Source organism: Cavia porcellus, unplaced genomic scaffold (genome assembly GCF_034190915.1).
Source record: "Cavia porcellus strain 051 isolate PalLab524CR breed Dunkin Hartley unplaced genomic scaffold, mCavPor4.1 scaffold_1, whole genome shotgun sequence".
NCBI classification, from domain to species: Eukaryota; Metazoa; Chordata; class Mammalia; order Rodentia; family Caviidae; genus Cavia; species Cavia porcellus.
In genome coordinates this window covers 183,233,257-183,253,352 of record NW_026947484.1, presented here as the reverse complement: position 1 = coordinate 183,253,352, position 20,096 = coordinate 183,233,257, and the positions used below count along the sequence as shown (strand labels likewise).

General features: G+C 35.5%; 2 protein-coding genes across 2 annotated transcripts in view; one reads left to right on the top strand and one right to left on the bottom strand.

The window, feature by feature from the left end:
• Positions 1–724: 724 nt before the first annotated feature.
• LOC134470397 (uncharacterized) overlaps positions 725–20,096 on the bottom strand; it is a 98,632-nt gene continuing 79,260 nt past the window's right edge. The window contains exon 3 of the transcript XR_010039249.1: positions 725–5,246. The gene's annotated coding sequence lies outside the window, so the exon portion shown is untranslated. The remainder of the gene's footprint in view (positions 5,247–20,096) is intronic.
• LOC134470401 (olfactory receptor 13D1-like) lies at positions 7,046–8,116 on the top strand. Its single transcript, XM_063224416.1, is given in 2 exon segments — positions 7,046–7,789; positions 7,791–8,116. Coding segments are annotated over 2 exon segments (927 nt in total). The 3' UTR covers positions 7,974–8,116.

The following is a 20,096-nucleotide window of genomic DNA, read 5'->3' as shown; positions in this document are numbered from 1 at the left end:
ACCTCACTATTTACTTCTAACAAAGAGATAAGAACAATTTTCAGCTCGGTATGACCTTTTTTTTTTTTTTTTTGGTCTTTTTCTTTTTCTTTTTTATCAGTACCGGGGATGGAACTCACGACCGCCTGCTTGCAAGGCAGGTGCTTATGCCGCTGAGCTAAATCCCCAGCCCCATGACCTTTTGCCATGTTAAACAAGAAGTTTTCAAAGAAACCAACCAACAAAGGAAGACATATTTCCTTTCTGTTTGTCTCATAGCCTTGTAATCTTCTCCCATAGGAATACAGTCTACTATTTATGCCTTAACAGAGAACTACATCTCAGAGGACATCATTAAAAGTTGACCGACCCACTTCTCTCTGATGTCAAGGTACAAATAGGTTACATAGGGATGGGATCCCATGTGCCTGTTAACAGAGTGAAGTCACACTTATTAATGTGAACTTGTAACTTTTAAACAACACTCTTCCCTCCTCTAGTTTTCTGAAGGGAATCCGGGGCTGTTCCTAAGAGGCTGATTTCTTGTTCTCAGTTAAAACTAGACTATGTGTGGGAAGGAGCAGGAAATAATGACGTAGAAAATTCTAAACTCTGTTGTAGAAGAGGAAAGTGGTCCACTATGCCCTGAAGTCAACAAGTCATTCCAAAAGTATAGTTAGACAGGATAAACATATATTCCAATAAAAACATGGAGCATCAGAGTGATAAGCCGGGGAGAAGGATAGTGTGATAATACTGCATTTTATTGAGTCACACGGAATTAGAGATTTGCCACAATTCTCATCCCTATATATTGTCTATATCCAGTCTTCTATGTTCTTTACATTAGTTGCCTAACAATGAAGATATTTGACTATGTGACCCAGAATATATTAAAATATGCAAATAATACATTTTCATTGCAGGAAATGAAGTCAAAACTCACGCATGCTCATAATTTTTTTTAAAGAATCAGAGTTGTTTAGGCTATCATAACTCTCCATCAGAGCCCACGCTGTGTTCCCAAGATGAAGCATTCACTTCTGTCTTTGCTCTCACCCTCGTCTGTCTATTCTGTCCAGGCTTCCTCTGCAGTGCCAGTTTCTCTCCCACTTTTCACTTTTACTTTCTCAAAGTTTACCATCATTTGAAAAGACACAATCAGAGATGTTTGGAATAAAATAGTTCAACTTTTGGAAGGGGAAATTCTTTCTTATAAAACGATGAGATGAATCCAAAATGGTAACAGGGCAGGACGTTACAAGGAGAATCCTGCAGCAACACAGGATGGGATTCAATAAGCACTAAGACTTTCTAATTTTGATTTACATTATACACAATGACACTGAAATGTGACACAAAGTAATTGAGTTCAGGACGAGTAATGTGATAAATGGCAAGTAAACAAAGAATGGTAAGTGAGTGATCACAGTAATCAGTGCACCTTAGTAATAGGACTATTCATCATGCTGGTTCAGACTCACTGTAGAATAATTCTGACCACCACTAGAGACCAATTTTTTATTTGAATCTGGAAAAGTGAGAATCCATCACCAAAATCTGAAGATATGGTTGCCCAGTGGCCACCTGATAAGATATCTACGAGGCAACTCATTGAGAATAAATTCATATTTAATATAATACAGATGTCAGCAAGAGGGTCATGCCCAATCGTGCTGATTTACCTTTGGGAGGGGATTTAACATTAAAACTTCATCAATATATATCCCTGTGACATCTGGTAGCACTGGACAATTGGCATCTTAAGTGAGAGAGAATTAGGTAACACTGACCTGCCATCTCCACTACTTCTACCAAATCTTAGTCTCTTCCTCTACTACATGAAGAGTCCAGGGGTAGCAAAGTACATTAGCTCAGCCCTAGCTGACAATGAAACATACAATCATGAGCATTGTACTGGCTTAGAACAGCTCACATCTTCAAGGAGCTATGACTCAAGGACATAGTATTAGTAAATATATTTTGGAATGAGAGCCTTGACCCTTGAAAGAATCAGTGTATTTTCCACATTTCTTTTTATAAACCTGTGCTGCTTGTAAAGCAGAAAATATGTAGTCAGACTTTAGCATTTTCTAAAATTTGAAGACTAATTTCACTGTCCAGAAGACAATCCTCCCAACATATCAAGCAATAATTACCCTCTAGTTTAGCATGATTGTGAGACTGGGAACTAATGAGTAGTACCATTTTTTTTAACAAACAAGTCATGGACAACAAGTTGGTATAACATACTAGTAAGCTGAGTAATGATCTGAGAAGATCCACAGTGCTATTTGTGAATTACTGAAAGCAGACAGGACTGAAAATTGAGAGTCTCTTTAGGAAGCTGCTGCTGCTACAAAAAAAAAGCCATTTTATTTCATTTATTTTTACTTAAAAATATTTAGCTTTCAAATAGATATTGAATATATCAAGGTACATGATACAATAATTTATGTAAACACTGATGAAATTAATTAACATGCTAATTACCATCCATGCTGTATATTAGATATTCAGAATTTATTCATCACATAATTGAACATTTGGACTCTTTGGCCAACATCTCCCCATTTCCCCTATCACCACTTGCTCCTGGCAACCACCATTCTACTCTCTATTTCTATGAGTTGGACAGAAATGTCATATTAAGCAGGAACTCAGATTTTCAGAGTTGTGCATTATGCTTCCTTGGAGCTGCAAATATGCTTGCTAAACTACAATGAATATGCATATCAAAACAAATGAGTTTCTTTTAATTCAGGTGGAATTATCTTAGATTATTTGTGGAGGCCTTATGTAATCAAATCCAATAAAGTTTATAATTTTGCCTCATAGAAGCAGTTTGTATTTTTTCCCAACTCATCAAGAAATAGATTCTATATTTTTGAGGCTGTGATTCATTTGGACACTTTTTCTGTTGATGTTTATAGCTGCCTGTTGAAGGAAAATGATTACATGCTTGGTTTATTTACCAAACCTAACTAAAAGTGATTATTTTGGGCCTCCACATAGACAAACTACCTACAGATTCACAGATTCATCATCAAATATAAAAAACTTTGGCTGTCTTTTTGGAATATCTATTAAATAGCAAGAACCATGATAAGCACTCTTTATACTTTAACAGTCCTGCAAAGTGGTTATGAAATTCATTTTACAGATTAAATAGCATACTACATAATAACCAGAGATCCAGGAAGATGGGACCCTTACTTATATATATATATATCCAGTTCTGAAACCACTGTCTTTCTATAAAAGAAAGAAACATTTACAGTCTCAATATAAGTACAAGATTAGCAAGCACTATCATTGAATGCCAACTATGTATCAATAACTGCCAAATTCTTCATTTGCAAAACCTCATTAATTCTTAAACTAACGAAATCAGGAAAATCTTTAAGTTCCTCACTTCATAGATAGAGAAATTTGGCCTCTAAATGTGCGGTGAAATCTTTGAAGTCCTGGAGGTGGTGCTTGACAGAGCTGAGGCCCAATTTTGCCTGACTCCAGAATCCACATTCTTCACTGTTCCACTCTTCTGCTTTCCAGATGGCAGACAATGCTTTGACCCTGAAGAGTCAAGCAAAACCAGTCGCAAGATATAGAATGCATAGAAAGGATCCTTATTTACCTCATAGATACTCACATTCCTAAGATATTTTCTTCAACACTACATATTCCTAAGTATCTTAACAAAATACATATACAGTAGTTCAAAGTCCCAAAATTATAACTTAGAGGAAATAAGGTTTCAAAATACTAATATGTGACTACCTGAGAAGCTATTTTGAGAAAGGAGTAGATACAAGAAGTGATCAAAATATACAATGAATGATTAGATTTTTAAAATTTATTATAGTAAAAGATGCATTGCTGTTGAGCCCCCTCAAAATATTTCTCACTCTTAATATACATGTAACATCCATTGTGACATTTACTGAAGCAGTTTTGGAAGTCCTCATGGCTACCTTGATGTCCTAAATTGATTCAAAACTTTTATAGCAATCTCTGGGTAATAAATACATTATGATATTTCCTCATCCACTTTATTCACTGGATCTGGCAATGTACAATGTCTGGACCTTTTCCAAAGTAAAAGTGACCACTGAAAGGCAGACAGTTTATTTAATTTTCAGGAGAATAAAACCAAATTAAATAAAACAGAATAGAACCAACCAAGACAAAATGATGAACATGATACATGACTTTAAAACAAAATACAAGGGTATCAGTAATGGTTACCATAATGCCTTTTGTTACCTTCAAAAGAATTGCCCATACATCAGACATAATAAAATCAAACAAAAGAGTATAGAATAAAACCAAAACAATGGAAACAATTTGGAATTTCAAAACAAGATAATAATGAAAGCACAATGAATACCATAATGCATCTTGATATCTTCAAAGTACTTCCCTCTACCATCAGACATGATACAATCAAACAAAACCAAATAGAATAAAATCAGTCATAACAAAACAATGAAAGCAATACAGGGTTTTAAAAAGTTAGAATACAGGGAACTAAAAAGTTAGAAGCCCTATTAGAAGTTTGGAGAGTTTGATTTCTGGTTTAACTTAAGCTCACAAATTTGAGTAGGTCTATTATAACACTAAAACAATACCCAAAGGGAGCCCTAAGCATTGAACCTGAACCAGGGAGTGGATATTTCTTATGAAGGACCTTGATTTGGGAGGCATGTATTAGGAGATACAGAAAATTTAGGTGAGTTTGTAGCCTTTTTTTAAAATTTTATTTTGAAAGTGGTAAAATACAACAGAACAAGACAGAATAAAGCCAACCAAGATTGTACAGTGAAATTGGTACAGAATCTCACAGCAGGTTACCGGGATAACAGTAATAGGTATCACAGTATATTTTGCTATCTTTACAATAGTTGTTCTTTCAATCACGTATATCAAAATTAAATGAAATACAGAACATTATAGAACTTATCAAAACAGAATATTGAATAGAGCAGTACCATTGATCAGAATAGAGCAAAACGGTAATAAAAATATTTGCCTTCAAAGAGATGGTAGAAGAAAGTCCCCCATATTTGCTATGGTCAGCCTCCCAGGAGATGCTTAGATTTCTGGTTCCCATTTGCTAAAGGGGGGTGGGGGGGTGCAGAGTTTGTAGCCTTTTACAAATAAGATTTTCATCATCTATTGACAATTTATTCTAGGCATCAGGATTCAGTCAGGAAACTCAAGTCCATTAACTTGATGTTCTTCCCAAATACAATGAAGACTGTGACCTGCAAGATTTTGAGGATAGGGATTATAAACGGTCAAGGCCTAATAAAGGAAATGGTGAGTTCCTATAGATAGCTGGACACTATCAACTCAGGTGCAATGAGCAATCTTCATACACTTAAGACTATTACTGTACCATTGAAATTGTTCTTGCACTTTCGACTCTGAGTTAACCTGTCTAACATGATTGTATATTCTTGCATCAGTGTTTCCCTCTTGGCCTACATTTTTTATTTATGTATATTTACTTTAGAAATTTAAGTAATTCATAAAAGTAGAAAAAGATTCTCTAAGATAATCAATAACATGTTGTGTATTTCTAGCATTCCCACAATGAGCTATCTCATTCTAGGTTTGGCTTCACAATGTCTTATATTATCATTTTCTTTCTGTTTTCACTTAGTCATATTAACATAATGTAAACCACATTTATGCTAACAAAATTTCAAATAAATATCCTATTAATAAGTGTATAGTGGCCAAAAAATGAGTGGACTATGACTATGTAACAATTCCTGCATCATTAGCTGTTTTAGAATTTAATATTCAATGATACCAATGAAGCAGTAAGAACAGAATTTTATGACACTGTAGGTCTTATGGAAAGTGCTTTATTATAAACTCTTTAGCTTCTTAACAATTTACATTCTCTGTTTCCAAACAGACTCTGGGAATCCATTTTAGAGAAGTAAACTTACATGAAGAAAACATTTCAAGTATAGTGTTAAAAGTTATCAGCATTGCAACAGTATGCAAATCATTTTTCTATATTGTTAATAGTCCTTTTGCTTCATTTGAAAGCATCAAAGCACATTGCTAGTTTCTTTTATAAATCTCTGCAAGTGACAATTTTAATGTAGCAACACTCTTAAGGCTATTTGAATAACAAATGTATAGCATAATCATTTTCTGAGATTATCTTTCAAATAACAATCAACTTGTAGATGTTCCCAGGGATTGAATTCAGGGCCTTCACATTGAGCTACATACAATGCCAACCATTTTTTATTTTTTTTTAATTTTATGACAGCATCTAATTTGCTTAGTTGACCAAGCAGATTTCAAATATGTGAGCCTCCTGTCTCAGCTTTCTAATATACAATCACACCATGTTCAGTACATTCTCCTTAACTTACATCTTTCCTGTAAAAATTTGAATAGAAATGCCAGAAAAAAATGATACTCTTTCAAAATCTCTATCAGAATTTCCTGGGTAGATTCACAGTAAGTTGATATATCCAGTTATATTTTCCTCAGAAAGGTTTGGTGATGATAAGATAATAATATGTAATTCATAAAAGTAGAAAATTTGTAAATTTTGTAAAGTAGAAAATTGTAAAGTAGAAAATTTGTAAAGTAGAAATTTGTAAGTTATAAAACACTAAACCAGTAGCACTGTTATTCTTTAATGTGGTATATGAACAATTAATAAATCTTCACTGAATAGATTGAAGCGTACTATCTCCAAAAACACTGACCTAAAATTGGGATCTGTGGTTTGACTGCATCAGAAACTTGGTAAGAAATGTGAATGATTCTCTCCTGCTCAGATTTCTTGCAACACAATTTTGGAATATGGAATACAGAAGCTATTTTCAATAAACTACCAATGAAATTTTCTTGTGCCTTCAACCTACTGCTCCTGAGCTAGAAGAGGAGACCCAAAATCTAAACCCACATATGTTACCATCACTGCAGGTAGTGCCAATACACCTGTCATCCCTCCCGCCCCAATTTTAGTCCTCGACTCATATGATAATTCTGTGTAGACTCATTAAACCCAAGGTATAGAAAGGTAAAAATGGAAAAGAACAATTGGACAGAGATTGAGTTCATTCTTCAGGGGCTTTCTGAGTACCCACGAGCTGAAAAACTCCTTTTCGTGATGTGCTTGGTGATGTACCTGGTAGTCCTTCTTGGGAACAGTACCTTGGTCCTCCTAACCCTGCTGGATTCTCGCCTCCACACGCCCATGTACTTCTTCCTGGGTAACCTTTCCTTTCTGGACATCTGGTACACATCCTCCTTTATTCCTACAATGCTGATACACTTCCTATCAAAGAAAAAAACTATCTCTTTCCTTAGATGTGTTATTCAAATGGCAGTATCTTACTCTATGGGCTCCACAGAATGTGTGCTCCTAGCTGTGATGGCCTATGATCGATACATGGCAATCTGCAACCCCCTGAGATACTCTACCATCATGAACAAGGCACTCTGTGTTCAAATGGCAGCTCTCTCCTGGGGGCTAGGATTTCTCAACTCACTGACAGAAACTGTTCTTGCAATACGGTTGCCCTTCTGTGGAAAAAATGTCATTAACCATTTTGCTTGTGAAATATTGGCCTTTGTCAAGCTGGCTTGCGCAGACATTTCTTTAAATGAGGTTATTATAATGTTGGGCAATGTAATATTTTTGTTTTCCCCTTTGCTGCTTATTTGTATCTCCTACATTTTCATCCTTTATACTGTACTAAGAATCAATTCAGCTGAAGGCAGAAAAAAAGCCTTTTCCACCTGCTCAGCCCACATGACAGTGGTGATTTGTGTTTTATGGGACAATTCTCTTCATGTACATGAAGGCAAAGTCCAAAGACTCTGCTTTTGACAAGCTGATTGCCCTGTTCTATGGTGTAGTCACCCCCATGCTCAATCCTATCATCTATAGCCTGAGAAATAAAGAGGTGCATGAAGCTATGAAAAAAATTAATGAGCAGACAATGGCTTAGAATAAAATGATGTCACCTTGACACTTGGAGTTTATGCCCAAATAAACTTATAAATTTAAATATGAACAAACAAAAAGAAATGAAGATCACATATTGAGTCACGAATTTCAGCTATAAATTTGAAGATTGACGATCTCATTGTATTACTATATGAAAATGACTGCTTTATAAAACACAAAGATAAAGGGACTAAGTGAGAATAAACATTTGAAGACAAGGAAAAATTTTAATGAACCCTTTCCACGGAACACCAGCTCCCATGTCTAACCCTTCAAATACAATTTCAGCCTTCATTTTGGAAAACTATTTCATGTCTCTTTGTTTGTTTGGGGCTTGCTTTACTTTATCCATGGCGTTACTCTCTTTTTCACCTTTATTTCAGTGAAATACTTCACCACCACATTTCTTTGCCTGTCCATGTTCCCCCCCCCCTTGCACATGTTGTGCTCCGTTTATTACTTGCTTAGCCGCCTACATCATTTTCTTTCACACACAATGACAATAGCACATGATAATTTAGTTATATTTTCGTATTTCTCCTTCTCTGAAGAAATACTAATGTTTTCATAAAACACAGACCAAGCGGCATCCTGTGCAACACCGTCCAGAATTCCTCAGGTTAGTTATTTCCTCCTCTGTGCTGTCCAGATTTTATCTCCACTTCAGCAGTTTCTCTTCCATCCTATAATCATTTATTGGTTACTGAAATCCTCCCACAGTTCACTGTTCTTTGTTTAAATTCAAAGTAAAGTAATTTTTAAACAGTTGAATCAATTAATTTAAAAGTTTTAATAATAAAACATGGCCCACGTACCAGGCCTAATAAAAGCAGATAAGAGTACTAAAATTTTTGTTTTATTTCATTCACCAACACATAGTTCTAAAAGCTTTTTGGTGAGTTGACCAACCTTTAAACACAGGAAAGTATACTGAAAGACAAAAAACTTCAATGAAATATATTGAAGAGATCATTTGGGTTAAATAAGCCAAAAATTATAGTGTACAATTTTCTCTAGGAAGCAATTGTTGAGAAAAATACATCAACTGGATGAACTATTCTTGAAGAATACTGACAGCATTGCTTTTTGAGAAGGAAGGAAGGCATAGTCTACTTCAAATCTTTTCACTAGCTCTCAAAATTGCTAGTGAGTACGGGTTAGGAAGCTGTTTAAATAATTCCTTTTTAAACAACCCCAAAATGGCCAGTGAATAATATATGTAGTTGTATTTTTCACAAAAAAACTTATCATATATTTGTTCCCTGGCACAGCATCCTAGTGTGAGGTACATGTTGAGTACACTAGTACTCCATCAACACCTAATAATGGTTTAGTAACAACAGTTGAGAGGGGAATCATTGGGATAAAAGAGGGTTGAGGGCCACCCAGATGATAAAAATACATTTTGAGCAGAAATAAGTTGCCCAGTGGCCACAGCTAAAGCCACACTAAGCCAGCCAGCAATTAACCAACTACTATAAAAGTAATTCACTCCCCAGATAATAAACAGGGTATTGATTTGAAATAGAATGTTAACCACATTAAGATCACCTAACTCAGCTTAGGTGAAATGTAATCGCAAAAATCATTATGATTGTATGCTACTGAGAGCTTTTGGTTATTTATCATTACGCATCATTGCACCAATGCAAATCTGATTGACATGAGATGTTTTCATTGCTGTCCAATGACTGACCTGCACCTTTATCCTTCTTGAAAGCACCTCAATTTTATTCATTAGTTTATGCTATTTTTATCCATAGAAGAGAATATTTTGATAAGTCTAAAAGGCTTATATTTTCACTATTTTTGTAATGTGATCCATGGTCAATTTGAAATTAACTTTTGGAATAAGATAAAAGCACAGGTCAAGATTTACTGTTTACCATGAGGATAAATTTGACCCAACACAGCTAATCCTTGCTGCACAACAGTGTCACTTTTGACATAGATGATAATTTAGGAATGGGTATGTTTGGGATCCCTTATTCCATTCCACTGATCTGTTTACTCTTGTTACCAACACTGTCTTACTACCTGCAGCTCAATAAATTGTCTTGATTTCTGGTCTTTTAAATCTATTTTTGTTAGAGATTACCAAGTGTTAATATTTATATATTTCACCATTTATTAAATTTCACTGTACACTTGGTAGTCTTTGGTGTGGGCAGGGATTTCAAGGAACATAGTTATATACAGGACATATAATTTACAGTATTACTTATATGGTCACCTAACGAGTCAAATATAAAGATAGTGCAGGAAATCTGTCCACATACTAAAGACCTAGAAAATCCAGCCAAGGGCCTGGGTCCCATGGCAATATTCTGCTTGATTTTAGCTGCAGACCAAGAGCCATGATAATGCCTCCTATGAGTCCTAGAGCCCACAGCAATGACTCAGGCAAGTTGGTTTCATGAATTTGTGCTGGGAAGGCCTCAAGGTCAGCAGTGTAAACTGGAAAGGCTGTGTTAGCAGGGTGACGGATCTGTGCCAGTAAGCTGAGGGTTGTGCACTGGAGCCAAGAAGCAATGTTCAAAATATGGACCAGGGCTCCCTCAAAAAGTACCACAGGCATCCTCAGTGACAATGAAGCCCCGAGCTCCTTCGGTGATGAGATCAGACATGTCCATATCAGGAAGGACATGTCCATATCAGACAACATATCACAAGCTCCTCCAGGAAAACCAACAGCTCCAAACAACACCACTACCTCAGAGAACCCACAATGCTAATAACTTCCTTTCCAGGTCTCCTTTGTTTTGTTTTGCTTTTTTTTTTTATTTTAAAGAGATTAACACAAAACAGGACATAACGAAGGAGATCAGAATAGAACAATGTAAGCAACACAGTATTTCACCAGAAGACAACCCATAATTAACAGTAACTACCATGTCTCTTTCTGTGAAATAGTTGAGCATAACTTCATATACAACAGTATCAAACATAACAAAATAGTATAAAACCATTCAAGAGAATGAGAGTATTACAGAGCATTCAGAACCAAATAACAGAAAACAAACAATGGCTACTATATTATCTCATTATCCATTTAAATTTGTTTATACTATCACACGTAATACAATCCAATAAGATACAACATGATAGAACCAATGATAACAGAACAGCAAAAGCATGGTAGGACTTCAGAGTAAGATGATGTTATATCAGTACTGGCTATTATAACGACTTGTTTTCTTCAAAATAGTTGTTCATACCATCACACATAATAAAATCAAACAAACCAGGATAATCCCATTCCAATTAATGAATGAGATCATTATAAGGCTTCAAAGTAATGTAACAGAGAATCAATATTACCATAAACTCTTATGTACTCTTACTATTTCTTACACAAGGGAGACTAAATGGTATTTATACACATGAGTTTGATTTATTTCACTTATGAGTATGGTCTCAAGTTGTGCCCATTTATTAGTAAATATCTCAATGAGATCATTCTTTATAGCTGAATAGTACTTCATTATATAAAAATACCACAATTTTTTTATCCATTCCTCAGCTGATGAACACTTAGGTTGCTTCCAAGATCCCAGGCTACTACAAATTGTGCTGCTATAAACATGGGTGCACATATATCAATGTTTTCAGTTTTTTTGGGAATATGCCTAGAAGTGGAATAGCTGGGTTGAAAGCGAATTCTAATCCCAACATTTTGAGGAATCTCCAGACTGGCCTCCACAGTATTTGCACCAGTCTACACTCCACCAATAGTGCAGGAGAGTTCCTTTTTCCCCACAGCCTCTCCATCATTTGTTGTTGGTAGTTTTCTTGATCGCCATTCTTTCTGGAGTGAGATGGAATCTCAGTGTGGTTTTAATTTGCATTTCTCTAATGACTAACAATGATGAAAATTTTTTCATGTATTTATTTGCCATTTGTATTTCTTCATCTGAGAACTGTGTATTCATCTCAGATGCCCATTTTTGGACTGGGTCCTTGAATTTCAGGATCCAATTTTTTTTTTTTATTTCTTTAAATATTTTAGAGAGAAGTCCTTTGTCTGAAACAGTTCACTAAGATTTTTTCCCAGTTTTTGGGCTTTCTTTTCATTATTCTGGAGATTTCTTTTGACATGCAGAAACTTTTAAGTAAGACGTGATCCCAGCTATTGATTCTGGGAAGTATTTCCCGTGCGGTTTGATTCCTGTTCATGAATTTTCTACCTACCCTTATGTCTTCAAGATTTTTATTTACTTTGTCTTCCAACAGATTTAGTGTTTCTGTTTTAATACTCAGATCTTTGATCCATTTAGATTTTAGCCTAGTATATGGTGATAGGCATGGGTCTCATTTTAGTTTTTGGCATATGGAGAGCAAGTTTTTCCAGCACCATTTATTAAAAAGATTATCTTTCTTCCAGTGGATATGTTTGGCCCTTTCATCAAAGATAAGGTGATTGAGTGTTTGTAGTTGTAGTTGTATCTTCTAATCTATTCCCTTGATCTTCAGAACTGGTTTTATTCCAGTACCACATTGATTTTGTTACAGTAGCTTTGTAGTATAACTTAAAGTCAGGGATTGTGATGCCTCCTGCCTTGTCTTTGCTGCTTAGAATTTCCTTTGCTATTCTACATCTCTTCTGGTTCCCAATTAACTTTAGGATGATTTCTCTACGTCTATGAGGAATGTTGATGATATCTTTATTGAGATTGCACTGAATCTGCATAAAAATTTTGGGAGAATGGTCATTTTCACAATATTTATTCTCCCTATCCATGAACAAGGGATGTCTTTCCATTTTCTGAGATCAAATTCAATTTTTAAGGGTATTATAATTTTCCCTGTATAGATCTTTTATGTCTTTAAGAGTTTAGGAATTAATAAGATTAATCCTAAGAATTTCATTTTTAGGATGCTAGTGTAAAGGGTGTAGCTTCCATTATTTCTCTCTCCATAATTTCATTGTTAGTGTATAGAAATGCTATTTTAAGCATTGATTCTGTATCCAGCTACATTGCTGAAATTATTTATTATATCGTAATCTTTCAATAGTGTTGTGGGGGCCTTTTATGTAGAGTATCATGTCATCTGCAAAAAATGATAATTTAACTTCTTCTTTTCCTATTTTTACCCTTTTAATTTCTCTCTCTTGTCTAATTGCTCTGGCTAGTATTTCCTGTACTATGTTGAATAGGAGTGGTGATAAGGGACATCCTTGTCTTGTGCCTGATTTTAAGGTAAAGGCCTTCAGCTTTTGGCTATTTAATAAGATGCTGGCTGTTGATTTGTCATAGAGGGCCATTATCATATTGAGGTAAAGATCATCTATTCCAATTTTCTGTAAGGTCCTTATCATTTGATAAGGTTGGACCTTATCAAAAGCTTTTTCTGCATCTACAGAAATAATCATGAATCTCTTCCTTTTGGCTTTATTGATATGGTGGATTACATTTATTGATTTATGTATGTTGAACCAATCCCCACATGCCTGGGATGAATCCCACTTTTTTATGGTGTATAATCTTGATGATTTGACACATCCTATTTGCCAATATTTTATTGAGGATTTTTGCCTCTGTGTTCATTAGGGAGATTGACCTGTAGTTCTCTTTTTTAGTTGGGTCTTTCTCAGGTTTTAGTACTAGAGTAATATTTGCTTCCAGGAATGACTTAGGAATAATTGCTTCCCTTTTGATTTCATTGAAAAGTTTGAGGAGAGTCGGCATTAAGTTTTTTGGGGTTTTTTTGTTTTTGTTTTTTTGGGTTTTTTTTGTCTTTCTTGTAGAATTCCACAGTGAATCCATCTGGACCTGAGCTTTGTATTTCTTGTTGAATTCTGCAATGAATCTGTTTGGGCCTGGGCTCTTCTTTGTAGGTAAGGACTTAACCACATTTTCAATTTCATTAATAGAAAGTGGGTTATTCAGCAGTTTTACATCTTCTTGACCCAGCACTTCGTATGTTTCTAGGAATCTGCCCATTTCTTCTGTGTTATCGAACCTATGAGAATAGAGGTTTTTGAAATAGGTGTTGATGATCTTCTGTATTTCCACAGAGTCTGTAGTGATTTCGCCTTTTTCATTCCTTATTGCATGAATTTGAGCTTTTTCTTTCCTTTTTTAAATTGGGTGGCTAGGGGGCTTATCAATTTTATTTATTCTTTCAAAAAAACCAACTCTTTGATTCACTGATTCTTTGGATTGTTTTCTTAGTCTCTATTGCATTAATTTCTGCTCTGATTTTTATACTTTCCTTCCTTCTTTTGGCTTTGGGCTTGACTTGCTCTTCTTTTTCTAGATGTTTGAGGTGTAGCATCAGGTTGTTTATTTGTATTCATTCTGTTTTCCTGATGTGGGAACTCAGTGCAATAAATTTTCCTCTGAGGACTGCTTTCATTGTATCCCACAGATTCCAGTAAGTTGTATTTTTATTTTCATTTGCTTGTAGGTATTGTTTAATTTATTCTTTAATTTCCCCTGTGACTTACTGATTGCTCGAGTGTATTATTCAATTTCTATGTATTTGTGGGGTTTTTGCAGTTTCTTTTATCATTAATTTCTAGTTTCATGGCGCTATGGTTTGATAGCATGCATGGAATAATTTCAACTCTTTTACATTTATTTAAATATGTTCTGTGGGCTAGTATGTGGTCTATCTTAGAGGATGTCCCATGTACTTCTGAGAAGAATGTATATTGTGATGTTGTTGGATGGAACACTCTGTATATGTCTATCAAGTCCATTTGTTCACAGGTATGATTCAGTTCTATTATTTCTTTGCTGATTTTCTGTCTGGTTGATCTGTCCCTCGAGGTCAATGGTGTGTTAAAGTCTCCTGTTATAGTTGTGTCATTGCTAATTTGATTTTTCATTTCTATTAATACTTGCTTTGTATAACTGGGTGCTCTGGAATTTGATGCATATATATTTAAGATTGTTATCTCTTCCTCTTGAAGTTTTCCCCTAACTAATATGTCGTGACCTTCTTTATCTCTTTGGATCATTCTTGGTTTGAAGTTCACATTGTCTGCAAACAGAATAGCTACTCCCACTTTTTGGAGGGGTAGGTGGGGGTTCCTGTTACATGGTCTCCTTTGTATGCTGGCAGCAATCCTCAGGTGGGGCATCTACATGCAGCACTATGCCAATTCAATTCAGCTGGTGTTAAATTGACCACAAATTTTTAATCCACCACAGCCTTCACCCTAATGTCAGATTAGAGAGAATTAAAATCTTTCAGTTATTGACTCTTCTAATTCATGTGAATGATATGTCCCTCTGTTTGGTCTTCTGTGCTTTCTATCCATAATTTTTAACTTTTTTAAATTTTGCACATATTACATTATATTTACTCATCTGTTTTGATGATTTACATTTTTTTTAACTTTTTTATTATTGGTATGTAATGATTTTTCCATGCCAATTATATATTCTGTAATCTTGCTAAATTCACTTTTTACTTTCAGTAGTTCATAGACAATTTAAATTTTTGATGTTCACATATTGTTATATATAAATAATGACAGATTTTTCTTTCTGTTTATCTCTTACTTATATTTCCTTAGGTATTGATTATGAATTCCTACAAGACTGAAAAGGATTGACAGTAAGAATTCTTACGATTTGCATCTCATTTGTTTTAAATACTAATATATATGTGTTACCTAAACCCTTGCTTGTTATTTTTTCTCAGTCCCACATGTTTTATGTTATCCTTTGTTTAGCTTTTCTTGCTTTCTTTGGAGAAATATACCACTTCTCAAAGTATTTTTTCTTTTAGATTTGGGTGAATGAATGCTAAACTGAGAAGTAAAAATATGTATCTCTGACATATAAGATTCTACAAAGTATTAATTCTTTTAGACCATTCCATAAAAATCAGACTATTAGCTATATTTAAAATTTTCTGTTTTATATGTTACTGCTTTTGTTAATATTAATTATCCCTGATATTTAAAATCTGCAATCATGAGTATTGCTACCCTTGATGTCCATTAAGACTGATCCACTCGAAAAAAGGCTACTGGATTAGGAGGAGCAAGATGGCGGATAGATAACAACTGGCTACAGAGGCTTTCTGAGATAGTCAACTTAGAATTCAACATAATACAGAGTGGGGAGCCCCAAACAGAGAGAAATGAATTCTCTCATCCCAAGAAGAAATTTTTAAAGTGCTTGCCGACCATCCGAGATCCCAACGCGGTCCTACCACAGCTTGCCAAGGTCCTGCCGCAGCTTGCTGAGGTCCTGCCATGACTTGCAAAGCTGTCTGAGGTCCTGCTACTTCGACATTGAATTTGGGGCTGGCAAGCCAAAGGAAGAGCTGAATTGGTAGGGTGCCTACATCTACCTGTGGTAAGTGGTGAGAGTGGAGCCATTCCATAAATAGGGGGGCTCCAGTGGAGGATATTCTGGGACTGGGCAGAACTGGAAAGTACAAAGGGCAACAGTGACTTCAGTCCATTGCTCCCTTCCTGAATGGGATTGGTGGGATGAGCTAGGCCTGGGTCACATAACCTGGCTGAGACCCAATAAGATATCTGATATCAAGACCCTACAGTGGTGGAGCACACTAACCACACTAAACCAGTGAAATCTCAGAAGTCTGACTGACAGTGCAGGCCACAGCAGCTTGACTGACCTGGAGGGGAGGCATCCCAAAGAAATGCAGCACACATCACAGCAACTTGACTGATCCCCACTCCGCAGCACTCCAGCCACCACCTGTGGTGCCTCCAGGCCGCCAGTGAAACCTGTAGCCACGGGCCCAGGAGTGACTGGGCGTCCAATGGCTGCCCCACCCCTGACCCTGCCATGGCCACCGACCCCGAAGGGAGTGACGCAAAGTCCACCACCACCACTGCCGCCACCATGGCCACCGCCACTACCACCATGCTCCAGCTGCCAACACCCAGAGAGGAGGTGAGGCAAAGTAATACAGTGCAGGCCACAGCTCTTGACTGATCCAGAGGGGAGGGGCCAGCATACACTGTCCCTGTCTGCAACTCACTAGCACACTGCAGTGGGAAGAGTCATCTAGGCAGCGCATTTCAGAAGAATTGTAACCAACAAAGAAAGAAACTGGGGACTCCTGGAAGAAGCAAAAAGATGGGAAGAGAAAGCAACAACAAAAAAGTCCCCAGGTCCAAACCCTGAGAACACTGACCCAGGACAGGTAAATACAAAGGAGAATGAGAACAGCAAGCATGCAATATCAGACACAGCGCCAGTGGACATAAAGAGATATATTCAGGACCTCATAGATGAGTTCAAAAGTGAAATATTTAGTCAAATAAAGCAAGATATAAAAAATTAAATAAAGAGATACTAAGCACCCTTCAAGAAGACACAGATGGAAGAAGGGAGGAACTCAAACAAAGGAGAGAACCATTTGATGAAGAATATAAAAAAAAATATAGAATACATAAAGCAGATTCAAAGAGATCACCAGGAAATTAAAAACTCTATGGAAAGATGGCAAATCAGCTTGAAAGAAACTAAGGATAGATTATCCAAACTGGAGACAATTTTGCAATATGGGAGTATGAAAGGGAAAACTTTTTTAAAATAACAAGGAACAAGCAGTAACAATACAAAGGCTAGAAGACGACAAAAGGATCTATAACTTGAGAATAAAGAATGTGAATGAAGAATCTGGGGTAAAAACAATGGAACTACAAAGGTTATTCACAGAAATAATTAAGGAAAATTTCCCAAACATAGGAAAAGGAAATAATATTCTGATATATGAGGCATACAGAACTGCAGCCACCTATAATCAAAACAGAGCTACACCCAGGCATATGATAATCAAGATCCCAGAAATTCAATATAAGAACAAAATATTAAAAGCTGTTAGAGTCCAGAAACAGATAACTTGTAGAGGAATGCCCATTCAGAATAACAGCAGACTTCTCGACACAAACCATCAAGTCAAGAAGAGCCTGGAGCAAAATAGTCCAAGCCCTGAAAGAAAATAACCCCCAGCCCATATTGATATACCCTGCTAAACTGTCTCTAGAAATTAATGGAGAAACAAGAAGCTTCCAAGACAAAGAGGAACTTGGGAAATTCACAACCACTAATCCAACTCTACAGAGAATACTGCAGGGCATTCTAGAGAGAGAGAGAAAAGTACTAGGATTCCAGAAAAGTAGCAGAGAGGCTTCAATGAATGGAGCAGGAAACAGAATAAAGAACATAAGCAGACAACTGATGGCAAAAAAAGAGCATAACAGAAATGAGGCAGAGAAGATTTTATTCAAAACTGATATGATTGATAGTATCATGTCTGAGAGTATAGGCAACTACACTGAAGATGACAAGACTCTATGATACATATTCTGGTTTGGTAACTGCCGGTTTTTGAAATTCTATACTATACACAAAGTCATTTTTATTAATATTGTTATGTATGGATATATTCAATTATACTGTGTCTGATGATATAGCCAATTCTATTGGAGATAACAAAAGACAACACAGGAACCATGGTAGAATTCTTTATACAACGGTCTTAAATGTTTTTTTCATTTCATGTGTTTATAGGAATATATGTTGCTTTGCCTTGCTTTGTTTTGTTTCTCCCTCTAATATAGAAAGGATAGAAATACATGTTAAGACTCATGCCTGTGCAGAATCTGTAAACAGTTTATGAAGACAGATCTTATGACACATGATGAAATGAACAGATACTTTGAAGAAAAAGAGATACTAAAATACCCAGTGCTGATCCTGGAGTGTCATAATGTGAAACCCAGTATTATTCTTTGTTCAGAGGGATATTAGCCTGCTTGGGTTTATTCAATCTCAACATAACTGAAGATATGGATAACTGCATGTATGTTTAAGTGTATAGGATTGATAGCCATATTTCTAAGTTTTTGTTGGATAGTTGAGCAGAACTGGTTGCAACCTCACTCTTTGAATCCCCACTTTATATACTCCACTTTAGTATCTTGAATAGCTATTTATAAGAAGACAATCTGTAATCAACTAGTGATTTCTTACTGTTTATTTTTTCTTTGAAATTATGTATTATTTTCTACCCATTTTCTGTTTTGTTTAGTCTTTCTTCAAATTAAATTTTTAAAAAGGCATTACAGTACCCAGAGTGTCACAGAGTGTCATGATGTGAAATCTGGCAATACTATTATTCTTTGTTCAGAATGATTTTAACCTGCTTTAGTTTGTTTAATCTAAACATAAATGAAGATATGGATAACTGCATGTATGTTTAAGTGTATAGGATTGACAACCATGTTACTAAGTTTTTGTTAGACAGATGAACAGAACTGTTGGCAGTCTCGCTGTTTGAATTCCTTTTTACATATTCCACTCTTGTACCTTGAACAACTATTTGTAAAACGACAATATGTAAACATCAACTAGTGATTTCTTACTGTTTATTTTTTTCTCTGAACATATGTATTTTTCTACCTATTTTCTGTTTTCTATTTTGCTTAGTCTTTCTTTAAATAAAATTTTTTAAAAAGACTGATCCACTCATATACCCTTCCCCGACCTTACCATTTTGAACTATTTGTTTCTATTGCAGATTATTTTCTTTCACTATGAATCATTATCCCTTTAGAATTTCTTTCAAGACAAATTTGCTGCAGATGAATTCTGTGTGCATGTGGTCAGGGAAATCTGAGTAGATCAAGAAATATTTTAATTTAAAAGATATTATCACATTGAATTTATACCTGTAAGTTGGCAATTATTTTCTTTCAACACTTGAAATTCTTTATATTCTGGTATCCATTTTTCTTACTGAGAAATCACCATTATCTTTCATTGTTAATTCTTTAAGAAAATATGTATTTACTTTTTTCACTGCATTTCATAGTTTCTCTTTACTGGTGTTTTCTAAAGATTTTCTAGTTTCTATGTGGCTTCCTTTTTTTAACCTTGTCATCAGTAATTCTTGATGTTGCTCATAATTTTGAGTATTAGTCATTTTATCTCCCTCTGAGTATGCAGTTACACACGTCACATACAGTTCTTACAATCTTTTATTTTCCTTCCTTTGTTTTCTTTTCATGTATCACCATGTGTATTTTGTATGAAGCTACCTCCAACTTGCTAAGCATTCTTCAACCTAATTAAATCTACCTATTTGGTTCTTAGTTATGGTCATTATATTTTTCAGTTATACA